The sequence below is a fragment of the Aegilops tauschii genome, chromosome 5, assembly GCF_002575655.3.
Source record: "Aegilops tauschii subsp. strangulata cultivar AL8/78 chromosome 5, Aet v6.0, whole genome shotgun sequence".
In the NCBI taxonomy this organism is placed as follows: domain Eukaryota; kingdom Viridiplantae; phylum Streptophyta; class Magnoliopsida; order Poales; family Poaceae; genus Aegilops; species Aegilops tauschii.
In genome coordinates, this window is record NC_053039.3 from 137193767 (window position 1) to 137203758 (window position 9992).

At 46.6% G+C, this 9992-nt stretch overlaps 1 protein-coding gene across 1 annotated transcript; it reads left to right on the forward strand.

Annotated features, from left to right (window-relative positions):
* Window positions 1-235: 235 nt before the first annotated feature.
* On the forward strand, window positions 236-9230 carry LOC109770956 (OBERON-like protein). The gene is made up of 3 exons (XM_020329667.3): window positions 236-515; window positions 984-2174; window positions 8398-9230. Exons 2-3 carry the CDS (start codon window positions 1001-1003, stop codon window positions 9009-9011), a joined length of 1788 nt encoding a protein of 595 aa, XP_020185256.1. The 5' UTR covers window positions 236-515; window positions 984-1000; the 3' UTR covers window positions 9012-9230.
* Window positions 9231-9992: the final 762 nt, after the last annotated feature.

Sequence of the window (9992 nt, forward strand, 5' to 3'; positions counted from 1 at the left end):
TCAAACTATTTGTTACCGATAATTTCAATGCTTCCAGAAAATACTTTGCTGAAAACTATTTGTCATTTTCTTTCCACTTTTCATTAAATTCGACACTCTTATTTATGGAAAGGATTACGGTTAATCGCCATACTTGTGGCTGGTATATCGGGTGATCTACATGTACACCGTTAGTAATAAAAGTAATAAAGCTATGCTTTGCCTAAAAAAAGACGAGCAGGTGCCGTTCGCTTTCAGTTTGATGGTGGACCCCACCTCCAACCCCGCGTCGCCCACCGGTCAAGCCGGTCTCCCTCCGTTCCCCCCACCGGCGACGTCCGGTCTCGGTTCCCTTCGTGCGTTCGCTCGAGTCGTCGTCTCCGTTTCGTTTGGTTTCGTTGGGTTGGACTCCATTTGTCGCACACAAAACCAAAAATTATTAGAGGCGACGAAGAAGGGTGCGAACCCGCCGCCGTTCCGGGTTCCGATTAGATAGAGCTGTCGCGCCGCCGATCCCGTCGCTCCGCCGCGCCGAGGTAAGCAGCTCGACTTCAGATTCGGCTCCAACTGGTAGGGTTTGGTCCCCGTATACAGTAGCAAGGCCATGGGCTCACATACCGAGGTTTGGGTGTCCTGATTAGTTCGATCGATGGGGTTCTTGCTGTGGACTCGACCTGCGCAGTCTCGCGCTCTACGCGGGGTCCTCACAGGTCTCGACTAGCTCCCCGTACGCAGCGGGAAGTTAGGTCCAAGTTAGCTGAATCGGCGAATGGATCGTGATTCACATGTCTCTTCGCTGAGAGATGCGCGGAAGGTACCGTTGTAGTACTGGATTCGGTCTGTGATCAACCTTATCGCTGCTTAATTCGGATCCGGTCCTTCACTGCTCAAGGCGCAGAGCACAGTAGCTCAAATGGGTCCTATGCTGATGCTATGTTTTCAATCCTAGACCATTCTTGTGTGTAATACTCCGTATTAAGTGTTTGAACTTTGTGTTGTTGCAGCTTACAGTTTGTGCGTCATGGGGACTTCTTCAGGTGCGAATTTCCATCAACAGCCTCCGCCCCAGGGGATGCTGCCGCCTCGCCATGGTGCCCGGGCCCTGAGCCTGCAGACTTCCCTCTCACTGGCCTCGTCGGAACAGGTTGGCTCGCCTGAAATGCAGGAACCCGTGTCCAATTCTGACCAGGGCCATGACTCTGCCACTGAAAGTGCAAGTTCGAGGGAGACCTGGCCTGTAGAGCCGGAACATAGCAATGCTGCTGCTGCTAGTAGTGGCGGTGCTGTGAAAAAGGTGGAGATGGAAAAGGATATCAGAAATGGTATCCCCAAGTTGCAGGTTATTCGCGGAAGCTCCCGCATCGATAGGGTGTCACTGAGGGAGATTGCGCGGGAGAGAGTGGACCTAGTTGTCGAGAAAATGAAGGTAATGCCAGAGGAGCACCTGGAGGAGATTAAAAATGAGCTCAGGTCGATTCTGGAGGGGACAGGGGGCTCTCATCATATTGAGGAGTTTCTGTATCTGCAGAAGTTTGTCCAGGGCAGAGGTGATTTGACACCAACTATGCTTTCAATGGCCCATCATGTCCAACTGGAGATCCTCGTGGCAATCAAGACTGGAATCCAGGCGTTTTTGCACCCCAGCGTCACCATTCCCCAAAGCCACCTGGTGGAGGTCTTCTTGTATAAGAGGTGCCGGAACATTGCTTGCCAGAGTGCTCTCCCGGCTGAGGAGTGCAGATGCAATGTATGTGCTAACAGAAATGGGTTTTGCAACCTTTGCATGTGTGTGATTTGCAACAAGTTTGATTTTGAGGTCAACACATGCCGATGGGTTGGGTGCGATTTCTGTTCCCATTGGACGCACACCGACTGTGCGATTCGTGTTGGCCAGATTGGGACAGGGCAATCAATTAAGAGCGGCACCGGTCATGCCGAAATGCTTTTTAGGTGCCAGGCTTGCCAGAAGACATCAGAATTATTCGGTTGGGTTAAGGATGTGTTTCAGCAATGTGCTCCTGGTTGGGATAGGGATGCCTTAGTACGAGAGCTTGAGTTTGTTTGTAAGATATTTCGTCTAAGCGAAGACCCAAAAGGAAGAAATTTGTTCAGGAAATGTGCGAATCTGATTGAAAGATTGAGGAATAGTTCTCCTGATTCTGTCAATCCTAGGATGATACTGCATGCACTTCGAGGTTTGTGTACTTCTGTAGCTCCATCATTTTCTGATGCTATGTAGCCCTTATTGATTATTTCTACTGTATTTGGTAATCCTATTACCATTCACCATCCCTAATTCATTCATGTGCTTATGTTTTACCATCATATAGGTAGACGACAAAAAATGGTCTAGACATTCAAATTATCCAATAAAATATATGTTTATTCATCAGCCATCCGTTGCTTTGTTGCACAAAGACGTGTACTTCAAGAATCTGTTGGTTACTTGCTTCATTATTTAGTTTCCCATTGTATGTTATTGTATATCTTATGACTGAACCACCATAAGGAGTTAACTGCTTCAATAACGGTAAGGTGGGGTCAACTCAGCCAGAAAGCTGCAGCAAGTTGTTTAGTAACTGTCGGTTCTTGGTTGATTTAACAAACTTGGAGATTTTTACCTTTCCTATGCTGATCGGTTTCAATGAACTGCGTGCCGGTTTTGGTTATCTTTGACCATTTTATTGAAGAAAGATTTTCTTTACCATCCAGAGCAACTATAATATGATCACAATGTTTGGTGCACAATAGCCAACAGTCCCTACCAAGCTACGGCTCAATTCATATATGTATATTTGTTAAAATGCGAATGCATCAATGTTTTATGCTGTAGTCCAGCTCATATTACTTGTATGTGCGCCCTTATAAAAATGGTAACTTGTATACATGTCCCAAGAGGTTGTTGGGGGGTGACATGGTATGCAAACCCATATCTCCAAAGTTCTTTGAATGAACTGTGTGCTGGCTTTGGTTTTCTTTGACATTCTGTTTAGAAAGGTTTCCTTTGACATCTCGAGCAACTATGTTATGCTCATAATGTTTGGTGCACAATCTAGTTTGGGACTTGTTAAGAAATCCGCAAACTGTAACTCTAAAGGCACATACTGAAGAGCAATAACCTCATCCTGCACACCAATGCACATAAAAGAAGCATCAACACCAATATACTTGGTGAGCTCATGCTTCATAGGGTTGCACGCAATACTGATAGCACATGTATTGTCTGACAATAGTGTAGTAGGTGTTGTAACAGACACACCAAACTCCTGAAGTTGCCATCATAACCTAGTCACCTCTGCCGTCAAAAGAGCCATATCTCACAACTCAGGCTCTGCACTCAAACATGAAACTGCAATTTGTCTTCCAAGCAATTAGAGAACCACCAAGGTAAACACAGTAAGCAGGAAGTGAACGGAGATCCGAGAGATCACTAGTCCACGTAGCATTTGAATAGGCTTGAATCTCTAAAGGAACTAGAGCGAGGAAAGAACAGACGGTGAGAAATCGTGGCACGAAGATATCAGAGAACATGGAGAAGGTGACTATAGTGAACTAAAGTGGTAGCAGAAACAAATTGACTCAAAATATGAACATGATAGGAGGTATCTGACGAGTGACAGCTAGATAGACAAGTCTCCAAACAAGATGGCGATAACGTGTTAGATCAGGCAAGGGGTCACCATCAAAAGCACAGATCAGGCAAGGGGTCACCATCAAAGCACGGAGGTGAACATTGAGCTCCATGGGAGTCTCAGCAGTGCGCTATCAGTAAGAGCAGCACGAGCAAGGAGATCCTGGATATACTTTTCTTGGGAACTAAAAAAGCCATCAGAGGTAGAAGAGACCTCAATCCCAATAAAGCAACGAAGAGGGCCAAAGATCAAACATAAGAAACTGCTCACTAAGACTTGCCTTCACAAAGGCAATATACTCAGGGTCATCACCCGTGATGATCATGTCGTCAACATATAGAAGGAGAAGAGTCCGACCATGAGTAGGAAGGTGGACAAACAGTGCATTATCAAGAGCACTCGCTAAAAAACCAGTGGCAGTCACCATAGAGGCAAAACGCTCAAACCAGGCATGAGGGGCTTGCTTAAGGCCATAGAGAGAGCGACGAAGACGACAGACCATGCCGTTAGGAACAAAATACCCAGGTGGTGCCTGCATGTAAATCTCCTCACACAATTCACCATTAAGGCATTCTTAACATCAAGCTAAGACATACCAGTGGTGAACAGAGGCCACAACAAGAAGTGATCATATGGGCCACATGAGCATAAGTCTCCTCATAATCACTGTCGTGGTATTTGCAAGGCTACGGTGGAGATCCGGGACTGGATTGGGCAACAACACACGGTGATATACCCAGGTCTGGGGCCCTCGCACGGAGGTAACACCCCTGCTCCTGCATGTCTAATTTATATGGAGTGTATATGGTGGTACATGGTTGCTCCTTGAGCTGTTTGGGTTCCATGGAGAAAGTCTCGCTGTGAGCCTATAGTTGGCTGCCTCTAGCTAGAGGGGATCGATTGGGAAGGAGAGAAATTGAGCGTGCGTGAGCCATTGCCATGGGAGGCTCCCTGGTGCACCTTATAAACTGGTGCCCAGGGGACAAGGGTAGTGCTCCACTGTAGAGCATGCCCGTATCGTCCGCGCAGGTCTGACGGGACGTGGCAGTTGACTTCAGGCAGTTGGCCAGCTGGAGCAGCCGGCCAAGGCAGGCGGGCCGCCGGCTCGGCTCACCGCTTTGGGACTACCCGGGGTCATCCCCCAGACAATCATGACCATGCTCCTGCTGAAAGCCACGAGCCACAAGACGAGCTTTATAGCGCTCAAGAGAACCATCGAAGCGAGTCTTAACCTTGTAGACCCACTTACAAGTGGTGAGACGAACACACGGAGGAAGAGAAACAAGATCCCACGTGTTGGTGTGCTCAAGAGTAGCAATCTCCTCGGCCATTGCAAGCTGCCATTCGGGATGAACAACATCACGATAAGAAGTCGGCCCAAGGCCAATAGTGCCAGAAAAACCATAGCGGTCAATAGGCGGAAGCGGGCGATGACCTAAGTCATAAGATGCCGAGACAAGGAAGATGGCACACCAGAATTAGACTCATCCACAACACGTGGACGACGGGTATAATACGAGGAGGAATCACCGGGATAGACTAAGGTGATGGAGACGGGAAAGGCATTGGGGATTATGGTGCAAAATCCCGGGATAAGCGAGGTGAGGAAACAATAGGACATGGCGGCACCGGATCTGCAACAATCGGAGAAGCATGAGCAGTGGGATGGGTGGACAAGGGCTCGACAGGAGTGATAGGCGTGTCAAGAAAAGTGAGGAAAGGTATAGCCTTGAGTGAAAAGGTTGAGGAAGATGGATGCTGGTAGAAGGGATAAAACCCAATGAAAGTCACATCTCAAAAAATACGCATTCGACGATTGACATGATCCCAACAACGATAACCCGTATGCTCATCACTCTATCCTAAGAAGACACACTTGATAGATGGAGCGGTCAGTTTGGTGCATTTACGGGGGGCAAGAAGAACATAGCAAACACAATCAAACAAATGGAGCGCTGAATAATCTGGAGAACGATAAAAAAGACGCTTGAAAGGAATGCAACCCTGCAGAGTAGAGGATGGTTGAATGTTGCTGAGATAGGTGGAAGTGGAGTCAGCCTCACTTTCCAAAAGTGAGGCGGAAGAGAGGTGGCAATCATCAACACACAAGCCGTCTCAAGAAGGCGACGATGCTTGCACTCGGCCACACCATTGACAAGAGAACTGAGCAAGAGTACCCTGCAGAACAAGGACTCCAAGCAACGTCGTGGAGATATACTCTCCAGCAGAGTCAACACTGGACACATGAATAGGCGTAGAGAACTGAGTGTGAACCATGGCAGTAAAACACTTATATATAGATATAACCTCACTACGAGAAGACATAAAATATATCCAGGTATGTCAAGAGAAATCATCTATAAAGATAATATAGTAACCATGGTCTCCTTTCGAGGCAAAAGGAGCTAGACCCCATACATCAGAGTGAACAAGGTTGAAAGGACGCTGAGACACAATCTCGCTATGAGGATAAGGTAACTGGACCTGTTTACCAAGCCGACAACCTTTACAGTCTAAAGACACACCGCCAGAGACGGGTCGGAGAAGACCACGTCGAACTAAGGATGAGAGCCGAGAGCCACACAAGTGACCAAGGCGATGGTGCCACTGCTGAAAGGAGCTGGTAGACAGGCAACCGAGGCAGAGAGACTGGCGGTGGTGGCAGTGAAGGATGCGGGGGCCAGCATCAAGGAGACCACCAGTGTGATGATCCTGAACAAGACATGAGCCAAAGTTGAGAATGACCCTGTAACGAGTCAACAATCTAACCACCAAAAATGAGTTGCATGGTAAGTCGAGGAACATGAGCAACATGAAAAGACAAAGTGCTAAGAATACCTCGGCCATTAACTAGGAGGGAGGTACCATTAGTAGTAAGAACATGAATAGGAGAATCGAGAGGTCGAATAGAGGACACAGTGGATGAATCATGAGTCATATGAAAAGATGCTCCAGTATCACGAAGATGTACCTGCCTGTGTAGAAGGTGGTCTCACAAAGCCAGAAGAGTTGGTAGCAGAACCAACTGAACCTGTTGATGCAGAACCAGAAGATGCAGCTAGCAGGCATTGAAGTTGTGCAATCTCCTGCTCAGTCAGGGGCTCAACTATAGAGGTTGACGTTGGTGCGCCCAGAAATGGAGAGCCGGAGGCAATGAGCAGGTCATGAAGCCGCATAATCTCCTGCTCAGTGAAGGACACAACTGAAGTAGTCTGACTTAGCAGCACTAGGAGAGGAGTTGCCACCAACACCTGCTGCTAGATGAGGCGGTGTAGAATGACCAGTATCGTCTGCAGAAGCCCGTGGAGAAGACGAGGTTAGCATCTAGACAAGCACCAAGTGCCAAGGGAAGGTGCGAGTGCGAGGCGTAGTTGATGGAGTGATATGCACCAACACTGCCGTGGGTAGCTAGAGATACTTTTACCATCTTCAACCTTTAGTCTTGATAGACATGAACACCATTACGAGGTGACCCATACATCAATCAAATCCAAGCAAGAGTAGGGTATTACCTCTACCATGAGGACCCGAACCTGGGTAAACGCTTTGTGTGCAAGCACGATCCCTTCTGATACTTCCGGTCAGTGCACTACCCTATCGGGACTACTGATGGTTTCCAGTTTCTTCACTAAGCTATGGCTCAACTCATTTATGCATTGTTTAAAATGCGAGTGCTTCACTCTTTGTATGCTATATAATCCAACCCATATTATTTCTTAAGTTGTGCTGTCAAGCTGTTGTTTTTGGTAGGATGGAGAGACTCCATAAGTAAATTAAATGAGGTCATTTGCTATTGATGTCAGACAAGAATTTGAGACACATTCATCAATCATCAGCCATCACATGATTACATGGTGAAAGAAAGAGCTAGTATTGTTTCATTCATTTTTTTTCTTCCAATTTAATCCATTTTGGTACCTTTGTCCTGGAGACCTGTTACCATTTAACTGCTATAACTTAATGTTAAAGGTTTCAGTAACCCATTTGTATTGATTGTACACACAAGTCTAAATGAAAATCATTTCTATGAGCAGCTCCTGGAAAGTTTAAGATGTAAAAAGTTTAGATATTTTGTCAGGAAAGGATTATTTAATACCAAAGTTATCCCCCTGAATTCCTATTCCTCTAGGACTTACTCGATCTCATTACAAGTACAATAGCAGTCAACCAGTTATCTCCCTCACAGTTACAAACTACAATAATCCTAACCAAAGGTCATAGCGCTGGATTTTAACAAATTTCTAGCAAGCATATAGCTTTCTAGAGGCAAGGCATTCCCTTTTTACAAGTGTATAAATTGGTTGGCTGAACTCTACATGTGTTTTGCCTGAGCTCAGTGTCAATTATGCCTACTTTTTTCATTTTTTATGTCACATTTAAGTCAATTTGTCATCTGAGTCTCTTTATAACACAGTTGTCATCACCACTTGGTTTCCTTCCACAGTTACAAATTACAATAATCCCCAACAGGTCATAGTACAAAAATCTTTAGAAGTTCTAGCAAGCACATAGTTTTATAGACTCTAGATGCTCCCTTTGTACATGTGTTTAAAGTTGGTTGGCTGGATTCTGCTTGTCCTTTGTCTGAGCTCAGTACTGATCATGCCTATTTTATTCATTTTGCATGTCACGATTAAGTTGATTAGTCATTCGAGTCTGTTAGTAACACAGTTGTTACCATATGCAGTTCGCTTGGCTGCTTAGGAATGAACTGACCGATAAATGCTTTATTTTGGTTGCTTAGTAACTGATGGATGGATGCTGTACTATGCTTATGTTTTCACAGAGCTTGAGATGGATTCCCCAAAGAGCTCTGAAAATGAAGAATCGGGACGCTTGATCACTCCCCAGGAGGCATGTAATCGTATTGCAGAGGTAGTCCAAGAAGCTGTCAGAAAGATGGAACTTGTTGCTGAAGAGAAAATGGGACTGTACAAAAAGGCTCGCACCGCTGTGGAGGCCTGTGACCGTGAGCTTGATGAGAAGGCCAGACAAGTTCAGGAGTTCAAGGCTGAGAGGCTGCGGAAGAAGCAGCAGGTGGAGGAGCTCGAGAGCATTGTTCGGTTGAAACAGGCTGAGGCTGAGATGTTCCAGCTCAAGGCAAGTGAGGCCCGCCAGGAGGCTGAGAGGCTCCAGAGCATCGCGCTTGCCAAATCTGAGAGGGCTGAGCAGGACTACGCTAGCCTCTACCTCAAGCGGCGCCTGGAGGAAGCGGAGGCAGAGAAGCAGTTTCTTTTTGAGAAAATAAAGCTCCAGGACGGCCATAGGCCCCCGCAGGCCAGCAGCGTGCCTGGTGATTCCTCTCAGGCTCCCTCTCAGGCGCTGATGCTGTCCAAAATTCAGGACCTTCTCAAGAACGTTCGTACCATGCCGACAAAGTCAGAGGCGCATTCAAAATAAGAGCAGCAGGCGCACTTCAGATTTGGGATTACATGTTGTGTTATTGTGCTATAATGTATGGTGACTTCAGTGTGATGTGTTGGGAGTATAATGGGCGGTGCCCCCCTTGGAAAATCAAATATTAATGTTGGAGATATCGGGATATGATATACTTATGCAGGCTACATATTTTAATTTCGTTATTACTTTATAAGTAAGAGGATCTATTCACCGTTAAAAGTTTGATGCAACTGATGGGAAATAGCTGAAGGAAACAAACACTGATAGATCTATTCACTGTTTTCTTAAATCACTAATTAAGGCATTCAGGGCCAGTTCTTTTAGCTTTTTTGGGCTTCCAGAATAAGCTGCTCCCTATCCAGCTTATTCTAAAAGCCCAACCAAAATTTCCTTTTTAGAAGCCTACTAGTCAAGTCTTAACTACTAGGCTTCTAAAAAAATAAATTTGGTTGGGCTTCTAGAATAAGCTGGGTAGGGGGCAGCTTTTTGCAGCTTATTCTAGAAGCCACCAAAAGAACTGGCCCTCAATAGGAAGCGCAGGAGAGGCAGTGGGATATTTGGGTGGGCCATGGTCGTCACAAGCGGGCGCGGCAGCCGGACACCTCCAAAGCCCCGACTTTGTCTTGGGTTTACGAAAAAAAAATGTTCGAATCGACCAATGAACCGATGTAGGCCGGTGTTGGGTGGTAAAACAATCCGGTTCCCCGTTGGAGATGCCCTTAGGCCAACTCCAACGCACCATTTCATTTTGTCCAAGGGTGTCCGTTTGAGCCTAAATGGACACACGGCACGGTCTAACGCGCGGCCGCATCCGCATAATTTGTCTGTTTGGGGTTTGGTCCGCCTCATTTCCGGTGCAAACCTGTGCCCTGTTTATGTTCACACGAACGGCAAACGGACGGGCACACACTTGCTCCTTGTCCGCCTCGGGGACTAGCCGTTCAACTACCTCCACCGACCAAAATTAATGCGCACGCGCGG